The following is a 20,600-nucleotide window of genomic DNA, read 5'->3' on the forward strand; positions in this document are numbered from 1 at the left end:
TCCGGTCTTGCCTTTCCTATCCTGCCACTCCACTCATCTCTTCTAGGAGAGTAATCCTCCACTCCATGTGCTCCATTCGCTCCTTGAACATATATCCATTTTCGCTGGCAGGTATGAGAGAGACGGACAGCTGCTGGAGCTTGGGGAGGACATAGCAAGCTGCCTGCTATTCTGATTAACAAAAAGTTACAAGGGTACACATTGCACAGGGTCCATGTATGCCACCAGGGCAGGGTAGCAGTTCATGCAGTTTCCCTCCTGTGTGTCTGGCACACTCCTCTTCCTGGAAGAGTGCTACTTTCCCATTCCAGAAGAGTCTGAGGGGGCATAACAGGGTCCAGTCATGAAGGCCGAAAATCAGGAGGGAGGAAGGGGGTACCAGACGCTGAAGCCATTGTAGCAGAAGAGGCATCAGCCAACAACTTCCCCTCCTCCTTCATCCAAGTTGCCATGCAGGATATCAGTCTTATCTGAATCACACAGGTAGGGAGCTAATGCTGACTGATTGTGGCCAGAAACCTGGGCTCTATGCTGCAATGCTTTGTGCTGCAGTGATGCCAGACTGCTTACTGATGGCTTAGCATAAGAAAGTATCCTACCATGGAGAATGGAGTAAGGCAGGCTGTGACGACGCATCGGGGTTCCCCTGACTCCTGCACCCCTGTAGTGGCATGAACAGACTCTACCAGCCAGTAGAATAGAGGAAGTTTACTGCTTCTCCAGGATACAGCACAGTATAGATGTAATCCAGTTACAGGGCCAGGCCTAGGATGCCTCAGCCCCCCTTGAGATGGGAGAGACTGGGTCCCTAAATCACAGCCCCCTAGTTTAGGCTGCTTCCTCCATTATTCCAGACAAACTGACTCTCTTCCAGCCATGCCCTCTGGACAGGTGTTGGTCTCCGCCTTCCTCCCTTTGCCTCTCTCCCTGGGAGGCAACCTGTTGGACAGGTTGTGAGACCCTTGCCTAGTGACTCATCTGCTGTCCTGTTGGGCAGTGCTACAAATAGCTGCCAGTGGAGGTCACCCACTGCCCAAGCCCAGCAACCAGAAAGGCACCATCATACCACCCTGGGTTATAGAGCAGACAGCATGCTCCCACTATGTCACAGCCACACAGGCCTCCACAGAAACCTTGTGAGAAAGATCAAAGTTTGTATCTGAGAGCTACATGGGGATATGCAGAGAGGATTCCCGCTCTATCTCCAGACATGATAACAAGCTGTTTCGGGCTGCCGGCACTGTGCAGACACACAGTATGCCACACATCACACCGAACTGCCTTAATCTGCTTGTAGTAAGAAAAAAAATATGAACTCACCAGAAGTGTCTTCCCAGGGATCAGTGCTCACCTGGGATATGTCCTGGGGGGAGAAGGGGGAGAATTGGCTCCAAAGCTATGAAAAGTTCTTGGCTCTCACCAGTTGCCAATTGGCCATTCTCCTCATCTTCCTCCTCCTCCTCCTCCCACTCTGCCACCGTGCTATCCCTCACGCTGCTGCATGTAGTGCCCTGGGAAGACTCCACTGTCTCACTTGAGAAACTGGTCAGGTCATCCCCTAGAATCGCATGCAGCTGGTCATAGAAATGGCATGTGTGGGATGATGCACCAGACTGTCCATTTGCCTCCTTTGTCTTGTGGTAGGACTGCCCCAGCTCCTTTATTTTAACTCCTCATTGCTGGATGTCCATGGAGTAGTCTTTGGTCACCATGCAGTTTGCAATTTTCATGTAAATATTGGCATTTCTTTTGCTGTTTTGGAGTTCAGAGAGAATGGATTCCTATCCCCACAACTCAATGAGGTCCAAGATCTTCTGCATGCTCCATACTGGTGTTCTTTTGTGCCCAAGGGAACTGGAGTTCATGGGACTTGAAGTCATGTGCTGATTACGTATGCTGCCTGCTCTAAAATGTGCTAGCAACCCTAGCTACAGTACATGGGAAATGAAATCGACACTTTCCTGGGACTTTATCTGTTCTCCTGGAGAGCAGTAAAGGTGCACGTTCTGGGCAGAGTGGTCAGAATGGGGCACTGTAGGATGCCTCCCAGAGGCCAAGAACCTTAACTTTCACACAGCTGCATCTACACTACCATAAATTCAACTAGGCAAGGCCAAAAAATTTCAGAGCTTTTTGTGAAAACACCAAAATGGACTTCAGTGGCCCTTGAGGTCAACAGAACAGGCTTGGTAGCATGGACACGTTGTTTAGAAAATTGACCTTCTGTGGCTATATTTGATATGAACTCCTAGTGTAGACAGGCCTTAGAAATCCTAACCCCATTGAAGTTGCTGTGAGTGTTGACATCAGTTTCAGTGGGGCCAAGATTTCAGGTGTTTAAAAACAAAGTAAGTAGAGAAGTAGAAGCTGACGCCACTTTAGAAAGAGAAATTTTATTTTATATGTATACTTTCGGAGTGTATGATAGGACACTGGATTGAAAGTACAATTTTATCATTTCTACTAAAAAAAAAAAAAAAATCACAGCCAAAGAAATGCTGAGGGAAAGTCAGGAGTTCAATGTATCCTTAACTAGCCACATGATAATAAAAGAGAATATAAAGGGACTGTAGGTTACAAAACAATAATAAGTTATACAAACCTACCTCTTCTCCTGAGGTAACTACACAATGATTTTGTACATCTTATTTTTTATTCATTTTTTATTCATTAATAAGGAGCTTGCTTTGAATGATAGCCTGCTTTGAATAATAGCCAACTCCTTGTTCATCTAGGAAGGGGATTTACCCACAGCCATGTGACTCATTTTGCGATAGCTTTTTGCATGCTTTGGGAATTTTCTCTGACACAATCTAAAGGGGTGGTGTTGCTGCTAATTATATCCCAGGAGGACAATATATAACGCTGGTTTACACAGCTCCAACATCAGAAACTGGAGACAAGTGAGCTCTCCACTCCTCGCAAACAGAGGCAGAAGAAAAAAGGAAACCTCTCCTCTTATCATGAACGGCAAGGTTGTTGTTGCTGTCTTGGCTCTTTTCCTGCTCTATGCAGCGGTGGCAGAAGGTAAACCAAACACTCCTAAGGCTCACTTGACTTGTCGTATGCACCTGTCGTGCACACTCAAAAGGAAAGATATTTAGACTTTTTTTAAAAAAAATTGATGTCCCGGTAAACTTTTTTTCAGTCTAACTTTCTTTTCAACAAGTTCTGCTTCTTAGAAAGCTGAAAATCAGTATCTGTTCTGTAGAGCTGCTGACACCTTTTGGACAACATTGAGACATAGTCTAGTTACAGGAGCATAATTTTCTATAGTATTCTCCTTACTATGTGCTTTCCCCTTCATTCTGAAAGCATTTAATTGAAGACAGGGTCCTCTTAATAAAATGCTGACCTATGCCTCTTGTTTCTATCCTGGATAGAGTCATAATCCTCTTTGTGTCACCATAGTGACACATGGAGGATGCAATCCCAGTGAAGAATAGAAGAGAACAGAACGTGATCAGAAAGTCGCCTCCAAACCGATGAAAAGGAACGGGCCAGATTGCTGTGTCCTTGGGTCCATGATTTTAAAATCTAGGCTTACCCTTGCAAATAAATCAGACTTTGGCCAAGAGCAGGTTTTAAAAAAAGCCCTAGTTACATAGAATTCTTAAGAAAACTCCCCAAACATTACTTTATAGAATGAACCTCTCTCCATTCCTTTGGAGGAGGAGAGGTTTTAGGTAGAGTCCTGCAGGAATACAAAATTAGTATCCGCAGAAATGATCCATGGATATCCACAGCCACATACATAGATAGCTGCAGTAGCTTAAAGGTGTGGATTCAGGTAGCTTAGAAGTGAGGACAAAGGCAATGTTTTAGCCAAGACCTTAGGGGAAAACCCAGAAAGCAAGCAGCTGTAATCAATGCCCCAAGAAGCAAGACCATGTACTCTGCTTCACAGGTCTAGACACTGAGATACTCGGCTGAGCCTGACACAACTCTTGTTCTTTTTCCAGGGATGAGCCTTTCCCAGATGGGCAGTGAGCTCCGCTGCCAGTGCATCAGCACGCACTCCAAGTTCATCCCCCCGAGAAGGATTCAGGATGTGAAGCTGACCCAGAGCGGCCCTCACTGCCAGAACGTCGAAATCATGTAAGCACTTTTGTCCAATTCTAACTGCTGCCAAATAGGAGGAGACTGCTGCTTTGCATTGTGCTTCTCCAGGAGCTTTCAAAGCCCCACACACACAGTGTTGTTTTTTTTTTAATTCTTTCTTGAGACATTATTTTAGGTTTTGCACTTTACTTTTCGGAGTGTCTAGCATGTCTGGGGTAGAAATGCAAATCCCAATGAGAAACAAAGGGCATTAGCTTTACAATATTAGAACCTGACAGGTTCCTGAAGTCCCTCTGCACGTAAAACTCCCACCAGAAATATTGATTGATTCTAGTGTCAAACAGAAGAATGAGGCCATTGAGCAAGTCTGGGCAAGCTCTGATGAAATAGTGAGCAGTACTACTGCAAAGGACAGGTATCCTGGACTTGATGCTTCTCCCATTTCCTCTGTGGGAAACTCCCATGGACTGCAACGGAACAGGACCAAGCGCCACATGCTGCGGTCCTTGCTCAGACAATATTCCCCACCATGCACTTAGGAAGTTTCCCTGCAGGAACAATGCAGATATCAGCCTCTTACATGAGAAGCCACATCTGTGCAGATGTAAGGGGACTGTTACCCCTTACTAAAACTCTGTGGGAGTTTTTTGGTTTACCAGCTTCAGAAGGGGAAGGGTTCATGAGACTGACAGACCCCAGAGACAATGGAAAGCAGTCAACACTCCAGCTCAGCCTGACTGACAGGTTGTAAGTGGGGATTGTTCTGGCTCTGTCTCTGAACAAACAAGCTGTGTGCAGAAGAGGTCCTGCAAAGACAGAGAGCTGAAAGAGGAGTACAAGAAGAAGTCCTGCAGCGACAGAACCAGACACAGACAGGCCAAGCAGGGCAGACCCTGTGTTGAGCAGCAGACTGGCAGTGCTCAGAAAGCCAAAAGGAACAGAGAAGCAACACAAGGAGCTGGAACTGGCCAAGCAGCACAGCCTGCAGCTGGATGTGGTGAGCTACTGGGACCTGCAAAGTGTGGGGAAAGGCTCTGGACTGGGAGAGGGGTCTGGCCACTTAGAGACTGAGGCTGTGTGGTCACTGCCAGTGCAAGTGTGTCCAGCCTGCAGCCCCTTGCAGCACATCCAGGGCTTCTAAGGAAGAGACTGTGAACTGTCCTTACACTCTGCAGACTGCTGTGTTGATGTCCCTGTGCTACAGAGCAGGGCTGTGTGTTCTCATTTAACCATTCTCATTGTTTCTTATTCTATTCTCTTTAATCAGTTGATGTTTAATAAATTGTATTTGCTTTGAACCTTATGAAGTGATCACTGGGCCAAGAAGGCCTGCAGTGTAAAGAGAGCACCTCGGAGTGGGGACACCCTAACTCCTGCCCCTAGTGACTACAAGGTCAGGGATTAAGCCCCAGGAAACCTGGGCCCAGCCTTGTTGGGGTTTCAAGGGCTCTGCTACTCAGGAGAGTGGAGGGGGAGCCCTCAGGATCAGGGAGCCGTGGGGTAAAGGAAGTGGGAGCGGGGACTCAGATCCTTTCACTGGTTCATTTCACCGGGGTGTATAGAAGCCAGGAAAGTTCCCCACAATAGCGGGACCATTCCCCCGCTTACACAGAGAAACACACACATACGCAGAGCGAGATACCAGGCAATATTCAAGACATAAATGCATTAGAATAGATATAAGGAGAGAGCTTTGCACTTTTATTCTCCTTCAAACCTGGACCACTTTCAGCCAAAAAATGACGTGGGACTAGACCCTCTGCTGTGTAAATTGGTGTAACTCTCTAGTAAGTTCAGGGGAACCCATGTCAATCCGTACCAACAATGCATATGTCTTAAAAGGCTGAAAGATCCCCTGAGGCAAGTAGAAGGAGTCCACTAAGTAGGTAGATGCTTGACCATCTTTGTTTCCCTTCTTTGCAGTGCTACTCTGAAGGACGGCAGAGAAGTGTGTTTGGAACCCACCGCTCCATGGGTGAAGCTGATCATTAAGGCAATTTTGGAGAAGTGAGTTGTTTGTCCTCAGTTAGTTTAAAGGAATAACTAGGTACTTCTTAGCACAAACTGCTTGAGGGTTACTTCTCAGAGCATAGCAAGTTGTCACAAAACCTCTCTCTCAATCCCGTCAAAAAACAGCAATATCTTACCTTAAGGGAGGGCTGGTGGTTAGATTATAGACCTGAGGTTCTTCCTGTTCTCTGCTCTGTCTCAAGCTTCCTTGGTGAGCCTGAGTAAGTCATATGTGGGTGGCAGGGGAGGGATCATGTGAGGATTACCTATTGAGATCCCTCTCCTTGGGGCATCTGGTATTGGCCATTGTCAGCAGACAGGATACTGGGGTAGATAGACCTTTGGTCTCACCTAGTATGGCGTTTCTTATGTAGCCATTAGCAATGCAGGGCAGTTGCTAGTCTTTCTCGAGACAATGGGACTCACAGGTGCTCAGTGCTTCTGAATATCAGCCCCCACTCTCCAGACTGACTTCCCTGAAGCTGCTAAGCAAAAGTAACTATGCCACAGTGAATGACGTTTCACCATTGTGGTGGAGAGCAAGAGTTCACATGTTCTTAGCAGCAAAATAGGGTGCTCACCCCAGCATCAATACTTGTGAAAATGTGGGTCTCACCTTCTGCCCCACTGAGGAACCTGCAGTACAAAGAAGCTGATAATTCACGGGTCTTGAGCTAAGGTATTCATATGCCTTCTGTTCAGCCCATGTGGTTCTAACTAATGATAATTGTCCTGTCACTAGGTTTCTAAACTATTCCTTTTCTTCCTTTCTTTACAGAGCTTAACCCAATGGTGAAACAATGCTCTAAGAAAAGCCAAAGAAGAAAAAACACTGCTGTTCCCTGTTTTCTCATCTCTGTGAAACATCTCTGTGAAAATGCTGGCTGGTCTGCAAGCAGCCTGTCTCCTTCTGCCAGCACCATCTATTAATTTATTTATTGAGGAGCATTGTTAAGAGACTTTTAAAAACATGTCCTAAAGAATATGGTACTTTGTAAAGCTGAGAACACTGGATAGGGAAAAGTGATTTGCTGATGAAATGAAGACTCGTTGGAAATGACTTAGGCAGGACACAGTTTCAGGCGTGCAATGCACTTGCAGCGCAGCTTCATTTATTCTCAGCCAGGCTCCTTTGGTATTACAGCAGTACAGTGGCGACACTTACCCTTCCCCTGCACAGGCATGTTGTAACAGCCGCACTGAGTCTTGGCTAACCTGAGGCTAGCTACTGATTGAGGTTTTGTGGTTTCAGAAATGAAGCTGCCAAAGTGCTGTTCTCGGGTGGGCATTATTTATTGTGCTGTAGCACATTGACTATTTTATAAATTCCTCTATTTAAAAAGTTAATATTTGAGTCAAAAAACTCAAACTTTATTTATTTAAGTTATTTTGATTCATCTTGATTTTTATTCTAATATGCTAATTCCTTATGAAAATGAAATATGTGAAGTTCCTGCTGTTGTGTGAGGGTTTTATGTTAATTTATTTAATTTTGTTCAATGAATGAAAAAATGTCAAGGCTCATATTTGAATTTTAATGTTCCTTTTTGGAATTCCATCATTTTTACATTAAAGTGTGTGCTTAAAACCCGATGTATTTTCTCTTTCCTGGTTGTTGGCACTTGGCTTGATCTTTGTCATCAAATGATCAGGGTTCAAAAAAGAGCTAGATGAATTAATGGACGATAGCTATCCTGCCTAATAGCCATTGATGGACCTAAGGATGGTTTCCCTACGCTAAGTTTGCCAGAGGCTGGGAATAGGTGACAGGGGATGATCACTTGATGATTCCCTGTTCTGTTCCCTGCCCTGGGGACACTTGGTCTTGGTCACTGTTGGAAGACAGGCCACTGGGCTAGTCTGACCCAATATGTCCATACCAGAAGTATTTCTACCAGAAGTCTGGAATCTGGTAGAGCCACACTGAAGATCTGCAGCAGGTGGAAGTAACCCAGTTAGGAGTAAGTTGGCATTTCTCAAACTGATGGCCAAATGTAAGCTCAATAAGCAGACAGCAGCAGAACGCTGGGAGACTTGGTTGGCTCAGTATCATGCACAGTCCAAGTTTCTTCTCTGGGTGGTCCATGGGGTTTGGTCTCCACAGTTCTGAAAGGGGTGAAATAATGTTGGGGTTGTGGGAATGGCTGCTCTTTACTGCAGCAGCTCCCAACATTTCCAGACTACTGTACCCCTTTCAGGAGTCTGGCTTGTCTTGCAGGCTGCCAGTTTCACCTCCCTTAAAACTTACTTACTTAAAAAAAAAGGACAGGTCTCAGAGTGTTACCTGTGTTAATCTGTACCCTAAAAAAACAATGAATGGTCCTGCAGCCCCTGAGGGTATGTCTACACTACCATCCTAGTTCGAAATAGGGTGGTAATGTAGGCAACCGGAGTTGCAAATGAAGCCCGGGATTTGAATTTCCTGGGCTTCATTTGCATAAAGCAGGGAGCCGCCATTTTAATATGTCCGCTAGTGGAGACTCCGTGCCACGCAGCTACTCGCGGCACCGACTAGGTAGTTCAGACTAGGCTTCCTAGTCCGAGGAGTAACAGTAGTTCGAATTAGAAAGCCTAATTCGAACTACCTACTCCGTGCCGCATGTAGCCGCGGGCACAGAGTCCGCACTAACGGGGATTTAAAAATGGCAGCGCCTGGCAAGATGCAAATGTAGCCCAGGATATTTAAATCCCGGGCTTCATTTGCAACTTCGAATGACTACATTAACCACCCTAGTTCGAACTAGGGTGGTAGTGTAGACATACCCAAGAGTATTACACTGTTCTTTCCCATCAAAAGAGGTTTTTGTTTTGGGGTTTGGTTTTTTTTATATCGTCTGTGTTTCATACACAAGAGATGTGATAGAAGAGTAAATATAGGAATGAATAAGTTATTTCTTAGAGCTATTTGGAAGAGAAGGGTTTTGCTGCCTGTAGGAAAATCTCAAGCTTTTAGTTAAATAAAAATCAAAAGTCAAAGGATTGCATCGGAAACCAAAATACTTATTTGGAAACATCTGTGTAGGCAGTAGCTGTTGGCGGTTGTAGTTTGGGTGCCTCTAGCTGCCATTCTCAGTAGGCCGCCTGATCTGGGGATGTACCCTGGCCAATCATGTACTCTTTTGTTACATCTGGGAGAAATCATATGAACATGCTCAGACTTTGCTGGGCCCTGGGACAAAGCAGAAGAGATGACGGTGGCTTTGGGTCTATGAAAGGGGTGGGGTCTTAGGCAGTAGAGCAGAGCTTTGGGCTGGCTTCCCCCACCCAGCCCTTCAGCATCACTTAGGGCTCCAGCAGAGATTTAAAAGGGCTGGGGAGTCTGGCAAAATCCTGCTAGGGAGGCTCTGCCCATATCGGAAGATGAAACACCTAAACTGCAGCTCCCAGGGGGCACTACAGTGTCATTCTCTAATTAAAATATTTTGGTTTGTAGCCAAAAAAACATGTTATTCAATTTTTGGTTGATAGATTTTTTTTCACAGGAAGTTGAAATTTTTATGGATTGTTTTTTAAAAAATACCTTATTTTCAATGGAATATAGTTTCTTGCCAACCCTATTCTTTCTGCACCTTGCAATGGAATCACCTTTGCTTCTCTCTTCATCACCATAGAGCACAGCTATCCTTCTGCTTACTGAATGTTTGTTTGCTCAGATAACAGCGACAGGACTCAAAAGTTGACAATTTATAAGTGATAGTGCTTAGTATCTATAGTGGCTGTATCTACGTACCACATTCATTAATCATTAAAAATACATCCTTCATGATTGCTTCCTGGACTGCGTGCGATATATTTACACAAATACTGCACTATATAGCTGTGAGAATTTCAGACAAACTTTGATGTAGGGTTAAATAATTCCATCACAATCAGAAAAATTGACTTCTGCAACACAGTCAGGGCTCTCCATGGTTATAATCCCTTCCCTTGACCGTCCAGCCTTTAAGAAGATGCAAAGAATGGTCAGTTGAGTTCCCTAGTGGTGTTTCTTGGAGATTACAACACATGTGGATTTCCCAGTGCCCATGCGCCCGAGCACAGCAGACTGAAACATTTTCTCTAGCAGTGGCCAGTAGTGGTCTCACATGCACCCAGCATACCCTAACACCGCCTCCTCCCCACAGAACGAAGGTACAGTGACCTTGAACGCTAGTCAGTTCCTGCATAAGACTCTCAGCTGTCTGAATAGATCTTGGGTTGTGGGAGCCACATGTGTGGAGCATTTCAAAGAGCCACAGTTACTATCAGGTAAATAACAGTTTTCTGTTTCTATTTACAGCACATGTGAAATCCACTGAGGGCAATTAATCACCTTTAAGCACCTAGGAACTAGGAGTTATCTAAGGCCACGTCTCCACTTATCAGAGGATCAGTGCTCTGGCGATCAATCTTCTGGAGTTTGATTTAGGAGGTCTAGTGAAGACCTTCTAAATCGAATGCTGAGGGCATTCCTGTCAGCTCTGATACTCCTTGTAGTTGTAAGGAGTAAGGGAAATCAACGGGACCATTTCTCCCATTGACCTCCTACTCAGCTTAAGGCACATTGACTCCAGCTATGTTATTTACGTAGCCAACCTTCCAGCTGTAATGTGAACCTGTCCTAAGAGACTGTGAAACAGCAATTCCAAACAAAGAGTCCAGTCAAAAGTGTAGGTCTGGAAGGACTTCCAGAGGGCATCTAGTCCAGTCTCCTGAACTCATGGAAGGACTAAGTATTATTTAGATCTCCAAGCGGTGACTAATAATAATATCTGGCAAACTTATGAACTGAAGACCAGGCAGCTGCGCTACATATTTCTAGTACTGGAAATCCAATGTAAACATACAATCCACAGAGCTTGATTTCTGGTAGAGTTCAGATTTTTGACAGTGTATTGTTCTTATTAATACCGGAAGTAGTTCCAGTACAACCCGCCTACCCATTTTGAAAGTCTTAGTGATGAAAAATTTACCATGAACAATGAAAAAAGGCCTTGATGTTTTAGGAAAAAATTAGTTCTACCTAATACAAACCAATGGCCTTCTGACTTAGAAGATAAGTAATTTAGAGGCAGAAAGTGAAGAATGAGAGTTTTAGGGAAAAACCTGGAAAAATGAATGAACTGATCACTATCAGATTTTTATATCACTTTTAGAATTAAATTACAGATGTGGTCTTCTAGTTAACTCTATTCACCTGAAAAAGGTATGGGAATAAAGCACTACATTACAGTCCTAGAATGGAGTGGATCTATCTCACGGGAATAAAAATGTGGTGAAGCCCGCTCATAAAGGTGGTTCATGGGCAGATGAGAGAAAAGCCTGGCCCCTTCTACTGAAGGAAGAAATGCTGATATTGTTGCCAAATGGTCTTTGATTGAAGTTGCAGATAGTCCTAAATGCTTTAAAGATAAGAGGTCATTTGTACTAAGATCATCTTTAGACATAGTCATTCAGGATTTTTTTTCCGTTTGACAGTGCTTCTAGTCCTCGTAGATAATATTCTGCAAAGGATAAGAATGGTCTGAAATCTCTGTCTACAGAGTATTTCCAGTTATCTTCCTAGTCTTGATACAGAGCAGCTGGGTTTGGGTGGAGAACCAGGCCAGTATTCTGTGATACCATCAACCTAAAGTAGGAAGTGTGACAAATTGGTGATCTGAACCAAAACTAGTGAGGCCCAGCAGTACCCACTTGTGTAATTCCAGAATTTTCTTGGCTTATTTTCTGTCACACTCTTTGAATCCATGGAAGTAAAGGGATGACATGTGTGCTTGCCATCACAAGTAGGTGTGATCAGATCATGACTGTCTGCTGGAGATCCAGATCACTTTCCTGCTTCAGAACAAAATATCAGATTTTTCCTGTTTTGAACCATCACAAATAAGTCAGTCTGGAGAAGTCCACATTCTTGGAAAATGTAGTATTGCATTTTTCAATTCCCATTGGTGGAATGAACACAATTTCCTGCTCAGGAAGTCTGCTAAACTGGTGTTCTCTCATGCAAGGAGAAGAGCTGAGACAGTCATATGATTCTGAATGCATCACTCCCGAAAGTTCCCCGGCTTCATGGCAAAGAAGGCCTGATTTTCCTGTTTGTTTATGTAATGTGTGTGTGTGTGTTTGCCACAATTGTCCCTGAACTTGAATTGAAGAAAAAACTTTTTAAGCAAATTTCTGACCAGCCCCTTTAACTAAATATGCTAACCAAAACAGTGACAAGTACAGGATGCATAAAGTCTCAGAAGGGTAGCCATAGTAGACTGTATCTGTAAAAACAACAAAGAGTCCTGTGGCACCTTAGGGACTTAAATTTATAGGACATAAGGTTTCGTGGGTAAAACTCACTTCATCAGATGAAGTGAAGTGGAAATTACAGAGTCAGGAGCATATATAAGAACAACAAAAGAAAGAAGTTACTTCTGTTAATGAAGCTAATCAAGTCAGGGTAGGAGTACCTCATTCACACCATTTGGTGTGGAGATATGAAGACCAACAGTGGGGAAATTCTCTTTCTAGTATGTAAACCAATTAAGATTCTTATTCAATTCTAAAATGATTGTACTGAATTTGCAAATGAACTCCAGTGCACCTGTTTCTATCTGTAATCGGGTTTTGAAATTCTTTTGGAGAAGGATGGCTACTTTCAAATCCATTACTGAATGTCCGGGGAAGTTAAAGTGTTTCCCCTATAGGTTTGTGTATGTTACCTTTCCTAATGTTTGATTCGTGTCCATTTATCCTTTGGCAGAGGGACTGTCTGGCTGGCCACTAGACATGGCAGAGGGGCATTGCTGGCCCTTGATGGCACAGATCACATTAGTGAAGGTGCAGGTATAAAGAAATTACTACCAGCTATCCGACTAAGTATTAAACACCCACATAACTGGAGGATTGGGGGAACAACACTGTGATATTGGGTGCACTGCCTAAGGAGGATACTGAGTGACAGATGGGAGGGGCTGTGAACTGAAAGCTGCCTGGGATTATTGATAGTCTCCTGCTGCCAAAGCTGGAGAATACAGAAAAACACCACAGATAAAAGCCTGGTCCCGCTCAAAGCAACACTCAGGCAGTATTGGCAAGATCTGGCACCACTGCATCTTCCTGCCGTGGAACCTGACTCGTAGGCCAAGATTTCCCTCAGTTCTTTCATCTTCTTAAACAAGGCGGAGGCTGGAAGGAGGAGGAAGCCTGAGGCCTTTGCTCTTCAGGCCTGGAAAATAGGAGTGGAGCTGGGTGGGTCTTCATTTCCTGTAGTCTTCTCAGTAGCCCCACCCCCACCTCAGAAAGAAAGGCAGCTTTCAGAGATACTGCTCCATTCCCCTGGGCAAGTTGGCTGTCATGGGAAAGTGGGAGCGTGGAGCTGAGTGGGCGCCAGCAGTTGGGGTGGGTACTGACAGGTCCCTCCGTGGGAAAGGCTGACACAGCTGTGCTTCTTGACATCAGCTACAGAGAGTGGAGGCTCTGCGGGTGCCAATCCCCTTTCCTAGGATGGAGGAAGTGGGTGACAGGCTGGGATAAGGGAGTTTGGAAGAGCTCTTGCTGCCAGGTGGCAGAGGGTGGTGTCGGCCCAGGGCACAGCTGTGTGAGGTGCTGGGGATAGTACTCCTGGGATCAGGAGTGGCTGACTCCCATGCCAGCCCGCACACCACAGCTCCCCAAAGCCCCATCGCTTAGAGACCCGCTCTCTGCCTATTGCAGCTCGGGCAGATTCCATGGGAGACAAAAGAAAGCTGTCAAGTGTGGTGGGGGATGCCCCATGGGAGGGACAGCGGGAGGTGGGGGAGGGGGAAGCAAGGCAAAGCTTTAGCTCTGGGGAAAGACCGTTTTTAGAATAAAAACACACTTTCTGTTCTTGGAGAAATATCGAACTCTGCTAATGCTCCGTATTATTCCCCCTGGAGAACAGAGTTAGTCAGGTGAGTGCTGCCATGCTGATTAGCTCGTGCATGCAGCAATGGTCTAGTCTGTAAGCTGCATTAGCACTGGTGGGGACTGTCTGCTTGCCTGTCTTGGGGACCAAATAGGGATTCGTTTGCCTCAGCTACTAAGTAAATTCTTAGCAGTGTCCAACCAACCCAACCACTACTACAGTGGGACAATCTTGAAGGAAAATTTGAATGTGATAGATGGGGTGGGGGGAGGAGGAGGAGAGGTGCAGCATCTATGCCAGGCCCCTCATCCGGGCAATGGGGGAAGCACCATGCTCCCAGAAGAGGCAGAGCTGAGGGCAGAATGGGTGGGGCTGGGGGCAGACAGCTCTCAGTGCCACCTGGACCATAGCACACACACCACCCACCACCCTCAACACTGCCTGGAATGCGCCATGTGGCACCCCCGCTTTCCCAGGCAGCCCTAAGAGTCAGCTGGACCATGCCACATGGCTCTCTGGCAGCAATTTAAAGTGCTCAAAGCCCCAGGCCCTCGGGCAGTTGTGCCTTTTGCCCCCACCATCAGCAGGCCTGATAGAAATCCCTGTGATGCTGAAGTTGACCCAAATGAACATGAATTTGGTTATTTCCCCTCATCATGGGAAAGAATGAGCTGGCCCCTCAGCTGCTGTGATCGGGCCTGTGGCCACTGAGTTCAGGGAAGCTAGGCTGAGACTCGCCAGCTGAAGAGCAGGCCTGTAGCCTGCACTTGGGCAATCTGGAGAGCCATTTGAGTGGCAGGAAACTCAGGACCCTCTGGAAGGGCTGGGCAGGGCAGGGCAGGTGGTAAGGGGTGGGGAACCTGAGGTTTAGGGGGCCAGATTCAGCTCCCAGATGGCCTGGATCCTGCCCCACAGGCTCAGGGAAACCCCTCCCCACACCAGCATTGGGAACCCCGCAAAAGCATTGCCCAGATCCTCAGCCCCTAGCCCACTCCTGCCAGACCCCACAACCTGCTCCTGCACCCCCTCCAGTTCAGCCCCCTCCCCTCATTTTTGGGCCCAACCCAGAGCCTAGGGGGTCACAAAATCTACTAGTTTGTGGTGTGGGCCCCCAACTGATTTTCTGTGGGGCAGCAGACTCCGACCCCCCAATAGATTCCCTACCCCTGAGAGTAAAAGCACGGGCCCTCTGGGAATCTGGCCAAGGAGGAGCTAGGTGTGCGGGGTTCCTGGCTGTCCAAGCAGAAATCCGCCCAGCCCCTGGCGACGAGAGGGACCAGGAGGGCACCTCCTCGCTCCAAGCCCTGCCACCCTGCGGGCGCTGGCTCAGCAGAGTCCCTGGCTGCGCGCTGCGGTCCCCTTTCCAAGCCGATCCCCGCCCCCCAGCATCGGGGGCGCTTCCTGGAAGGGCACAAGCCCCGGGCAGGCCAGCGAGGATCCCCGTGATGCTCGTGGGCTCCCACCGCAGAGTAGCGCAGCTGCAAGAAATTGGGCGAGTCATTCCCCTGGGCCCCTCGTGTGTACTTGGCACCGCTTGTTACAGTCGGTCCCTTCCAGGCAGGGCCACATCCCCAAAGGCACCGGGCACTGCGGCGAGGAGCCAGCCCTGCCCGGCCCGCCCCAGTGCCCCACCTGGGAGCGGGGGAGGGGGAAAGGGCTGGACACCCCCAGCGGCCAGGTGAGAACAGCCCCTCGGTGACAGGCGGCGAGTTGCGCGGAGGCCGGAGGTGGAGTGAGGGGATTTCAATTCTCCCACGCAACGGGGGAAGTTTCATCCCGACACCTTTTCCGCCAGACGGGCCCCTGCAGCGGGGCGATCCCCTTCGCTGCCGCGGGGGGCCAGGGCGGGGAGGGAAAGTGCCGCTCGCAGGAATCTCAGGTGTTTCCAGTCCGAGAGAGGAGCGGCTAAATCCGCTTTCCGAAGGGCGTTTTCTGTGTACACACAAGCCGAGTGGGTGGCGGGGCCCTGGGCTGACAGCCCGGTGCTACCGCTTGTACTGAAAACAGTGTCACAGCCAAAGACGTGCGGAGGGAGAGCCACGAGTCCAAGGTGTCCTCAGCAGGAGACTATAAAGGGAGAGTCAAATACAGAAAGTGACCAAACCCGCCTGTTACACTGAGCCAGCTGCGCGGCGACTTTGCACATCCTTCTGCTAAGGAGCTTGATGGGAGGGATGGGCTAAAGCCAACTCCACGGTTATCTAGGAAGGGGTTTTACCCATGGCCACGTGATTCCGTTTGCTAGAGCGTCTTGCCTGCTTTGGGAATTTCCTCTGACACAATCTAGAAGGGGCACACCCCAGGGCCGTGTATAAAAGGGGCTGGGTTACCAGCTCCGACATCAGACACCAGAGAATAAGCGAACTCTCAATTCCTCACAAGCAGAGGCAGAAGGAAGAAGGAAACCTCCCCTCTCATCATGAACGGCAAAGTCCTTGTTGCTGGCTTGGCTCTTTTCCTGCTCTACACAGCAGTGGCAGAAGGTAAGCAAAACCCTCCCTAAGGCTCAGATGACTTGGCTTAGGCACCTGTGGTGCATGCTCATATGAAGAGACATTTTTAGGCTAATTTTACAAAGGCGATGTCCAGTTAAGCTAGTTGAAAAGAGAGCTCGACGGAAAAAGTTCTGCCTTTAACAAGAGCACATCAGTAACTGCTCTGCAGAGCTGCTGACACCTCCTGGAAAAGAGTGACAGCAGCATAATTTTCTGTAGTATCGGCCTCGCTATATGCCTTTCCCTCACTCTAAAAGTATTTCATTGCACACAGGATCGTCTTCTAAAAATGCTCACCTGCGCCTCTTGCTTTGACCCTGCATGGGGTCACCACCCTGTTTGCCACCATCCTGACACATGAAGAATGCAATAGAAGTGCAGAATAAGCAATAAGAGCACAGCATGTGAACAGAGAGTTGCCTCCAAATTGAAAAAAGCAAGGGGACAGATCTTGTCCTGAGTTACAGGATATAACAATCTAGCCTTTCTGTAAATAAATCAGAATCTGGCCACATAAAAGCAGGTTTTAATTAAAAAACAAAAAACCCAACACACATCACCCTGGATACTCCCAATAGTCGTAGCCAAAAATCCAAACACTAGATTGCAGCATGAGCCTTTTTCTAGTCCTTTGGAGAAGGAGAGGAATTAGGTTGAGTCCTGCAAGGATAAAAATTGGTATCCACAGAAATGATCCATGGATATCCTCAGCCACATATATTGATGCCTGCAGTAGCTTAGAGGTGTAGATTCAGGTAGCTTAGAAGTGAGGACAAAGGCAACCATTTAGCCAAGACCTTTGGGGGAAAAACTAGAAAGCAAGCAGGTCTAATCAATGATACCCAGAAGCAAGACCATGAGCACTGCTTCGCAGGTGGAGACACTGAGGTACTCAGCTGAACCTGACATGACTCTTGTTCTTTTTCCAGGGATGAGCCTGAGCCAGATGGCCAGTGAGCTCCGCTGCCAGTGCATCAGCACGCACTCCAAGTTCATCCCCCCCAGGAACATTCAGGACGTGAAGCTGACGCAGAGCGGCCCTCACTGCCAGAACGTCGAAATCATGTAAGCACTTTTGCCAAATTCGAACTGCTGCCAAATAGGAGGAGACTGCTGCTTTGCGTTGTGCTGCTCCAGGAGCTTTCAAAGCCCCAGTCACTCAGGGAGCCTCCCCCAAGAATACCTAACCCTAACCCCACATGCATCTGACGAAGTGGGTCTTTGCCCACGAAAGCTTATGCTCCTACACTTCAGTTAGTCTATAAGGTGCCACAGGACTCCTCATCGCTTCCCCCAAGAATGTTTCCTTTTAAATTCTTAAGAGATTATGTTGGGCACTGCAATTTGCTTTTCATAGTGTCCAGTACCTCTGGGGTGGAACACAAATTCCAGAGAGGAATAAAGTACATTAGCTATAAAGTACTAGAATTTGCAGTAATCCAATTCCTGAAATTCTGATGAAATAGAGAGCAGCCCTACTGCAAAGGACAAGTGTCCTGGACTTGATGCTGCTCCCATTCTTTCTATGGACTGGAATGATACAGGATGAAGCGCCACATGCTTCAGTCCTTGCTCACCCAACATTCCCCACTGTGTCCTTAGGTAATTTCCCTGAAAGAGCAATGCAGATATCAATCTCTTACATGAAAAGCAACATGAGTGCAGATAAACACAAGCTATATACATAATTTGACTGCACTAGAAAATATAAGGAGGGCTGTGCTTTTTATTTTTTTGGCAAGCATGGAATTCTTTCAGCCAAACCAATGATCTGGGTCTAGACCCTCCGCTGTGTAAATTGGTGTAACTCTCTTGTGAGGTCACTGGAACCCATGACAATCTGTACTAGCCATGCCTCTGTCTTAAAAGGTTGAAAGATCCCCTGATGCGAGTACAGAGAGTCCACCAAGTAGGCAGATGCTTGACCATCTTTGTTTCCTTTCTTTGCAGTGCTACTCTGAAGGACGGCAGAAAAGTGTGTTTGGAACCCACTGCTCCATGGGTGAAGCTGATCATTAAGGCAATTTTGGACAAGTGAGTTGTTTGTCCTCAATTAGTTTAAAGGAATAACTAGGTACTTCTTAGCACAAACTGTTTGAGGGTTACTCCTCAGAGAATAGCAAGTTGTCACAGAACTTGTCTCTCAACGAGTCAAATAATAGCAATATCCTACCTTAAGGGAGGTCTGGTGGTTAAATTATAAACCTGAGGTTCTTCCTCTTTTCTGCTTTGCCTCATGCTTCCTTGATAAGGTTGGGTAAGTCATGTGAGTGGCAGGGGAGGGATCACGCAAGGATTACGTATTGAGATCCTTCTCTCTGGGGCATCTGGTATGGGCCACTGTCAGCAGACAGGATACTGGAGGAGATAGACCTTTGGTCTCACCCAGTATGGCCGTTCTTATGTGGCCATTAGCAATTCAGGGCAGCTGCTAATCTTTCAGGAGACAATGGGACTCACAGGTGCTCAGTACTCCACTCTCCAGACTGATTTCCCTGTTGGTGTGAACCAAGAGTAACTATGCCAAAGTCAATGACGTTTCACCAATGTGGGAGGGATCAAGAGTTCTCTTGTTCTGGGCAGCAAGATAGGGTGCTCACCCTCGCATCAGTACTTGTGAAAATATGGGTCTTACCTTCTGCCCCACTGAGGAACCAGCAGTACAAAGAAGACGATAATTCTCGGGTCTTCAACTAAGCTATTCAAACCTCTTCTGTGGAGCCCATGTGGTTCTAACTAATGATAATTGCCCCATCACCAAGTTTCTAAACTATTCCTTTTTTTCCTTTCTTTACAGAGCTGAAGCCAATAGTGAAACAATGCTCTAAGAAAAGCCAAAGAAGAAAAACCACTGCTGTTCTTCAGTTTCCTGATGAAGGAAACATCTCTGTGAAAATGCTGGCTAGTCTGCAAGCAGCCTGTCTCCTTCTGCTAGCACCATCTATTCATTTATTTATTGAGGAGCATCGTTAAGAGACTTTTTAAAAAATGCTCTATAGAATATGGTTCTTGTAAAGCTGAGAACTGGATAGGGGAAAGTGATTTGCTGATGAAAGACTCACTGGAAATGACAGGCAGGATACAGTTTCAGGCGTGCAATGCACTTGCAGCACAGTTTCATTTATTCTCAGCCAGGCTCTTTTGTTATTACAGCAGTACAGTGGCGACACTTACCCCTCCCCTGCACACGCATGTTGTATCAACAGCGCTGAGAGTCATGGCTACTGTCTGGGGTTTTGTGGTTTCAGAAATGAAGCTGCCAAAGTGCTGTTTTCGGGTGGACATTATTTATTGTGCTGTAGCACATCATTTTTATAACTCTCTCTCTATTTAAAAAGTTAATATTTGAGTGTCAGAACTCAAACTTTATTTATTTGTTATTTTGATTCATCTGGATTTTTATTCTAATATGCTAATTCCTTATGAAAATGAAATATGTGAAGTTCCTGCTGTTGTGTGAGGGTTTTATGTTAATTTATTTAATTTTGTTCAATGAATGAAAAAATGTTAAGGTTCGTGTTCCCATTTTCATGTGCATTTTGGAATTCCATCATTTTTACATTAAAGTGTGTGCTTAAAACCTGATGTATTTTCTCTTTCTTGGTTGCTGGCACTTGGCTTGATCTTTGTCATCAAATGTTCAGGGTTCAAAAAAGAGCTAGATGAATTCAAGGACAATAGCCATCCTGGCTAATAGCCATTGATGGACCTAAGGATGGTTTCCCTACCCTGTGTTTGCCAGATGCTGGGAATGGATGATAGGGGATGATCACTTGATGATTCCCTGTTCTGTTTACTGCCCTGGAGACACTTGGCATTGGTCACTGTTGGAAGACAGGGCACTGGGCTAGATTGACCTTTGGTCTGACAGAATATGGCCATAGTGATGTATTTCTGCAGCAGGTGGAAGTAACCCAATTAGGGGTAAGTTGATATTTCTCAAATTGATGGCCAAATGGAAGCTCAATAAGCAGACAGCAGCAGAACCTGGGGGGTCTAGTCTGAGACAAATGGGGTACTGTGTTGGCTCAATGTCATGCACATTCTAAGTTTCTTTTCTGGGTGGTCCATGGGGTTTAGCCTCCACAGTTCTGAAATGGGTGAAATAATGTTGGGGTTGTGGGAATGGCTGCTCTACACTTCAGCAGCTCCTAACCTTTCCAGACTACTGTACCCCT

The 20,600-nt window shown here is 46.4% G+C and overlaps 3 protein-coding genes across 3 annotated transcripts in view; 2 read left to right on the top strand and 1 right to left on the bottom strand.

Moving 5' to 3' along the window:
* The window catches only part of RASSF6 (Ras association domain family member 6), a 172,146-nt gene that overhangs the window by 145,982 nt on the left and 5,564 nt on the right, over positions 1-20,600 (bottom strand). The window lies entirely within an intron of this gene.
* LOC142818155 (interleukin-8-like) lies at positions 2,904-7,669 on the top strand. Its single transcript, XM_014574756.3, has 4 exons — positions 2,904-3,027; positions 3,963-4,098; positions 5,986-6,069; positions 6,851-7,669. The coding sequence occupies exons 1-4, from the start codon at positions 2,964-2,966 to the stop codon at positions 6,855-6,857; spliced, it is 291 nt and encodes a 96-aa protein (XP_014430242.2). The 5' UTR covers positions 2,904-2,963; the 3' UTR covers positions 6,858-7,669.
* Positions 16,022-20,007, top strand: LOC102454632 (interleukin-8-like). Its single transcript, XM_006125397.5, has 4 exons — positions 16,022-16,410; positions 17,352-17,487; positions 18,373-18,456; positions 19,220-20,007. Exons 1-4 carry the CDS (start codon positions 16,347-16,349, stop codon positions 19,248-19,250), a joined length of 315 nt encoding a protein of 104 aa, XP_006125459.2. The 5' UTR covers positions 16,022-16,346; the 3' UTR covers positions 19,251-20,007.

This window comes from Pelodiscus sinensis, chromosome 4, assembly GCF_052426305.1.
Source record: "Pelodiscus sinensis isolate ZL-2025 chromosome 4, ASM5242630v1, whole genome shotgun sequence".
In the NCBI taxonomy this organism is placed as follows: domain Eukaryota; kingdom Metazoa; phylum Chordata; order Testudines; family Trionychidae; genus Pelodiscus; species Pelodiscus sinensis.

Coding starts and splice junctions, on each gene's coding strand:
- LOC142818155 (XM_014574756.3), top strand. CDS start 2,964: ATGAACGGCAAGGTTGTTGTTGCTGTCTTGGCTCTTTTCCTGCTCTAT. Junction 3,028..3,962: donor CTATGCAGCGGTGGCAGAAG/GTAAACCAAACA, acceptor TTCTTTTTCCAG/GGATGAGCCTTTCCCAGATG. Junction 4,099..5,985: donor TGCCAGAACGTCGAAATCAT/GTAAGCACTTTT, acceptor CCTTCTTTGCAG/TGCTACTCTGAAGGACGGCA.
- LOC102454632 (XM_006125397.5), top strand. CDS start 16,347: ATGAACGGCAAAGTCCTTGTTGCTGGCTTGGCTCTTTTCCTGCTCTAC. Junction 16,411..17,351: donor CTACACAGCAGTGGCAGAAG/GTAAGCAAAACC, acceptor TTCTTTTTCCAG/GGATGAGCCTGAGCCAGATG. Junction 18,457..19,219: donor ATTAAGGCAATTTTGGACAA/GTGAGTTGTTTG, acceptor CTTTCTTTACAG/AGCTGAAGCCAATAGTGAAA.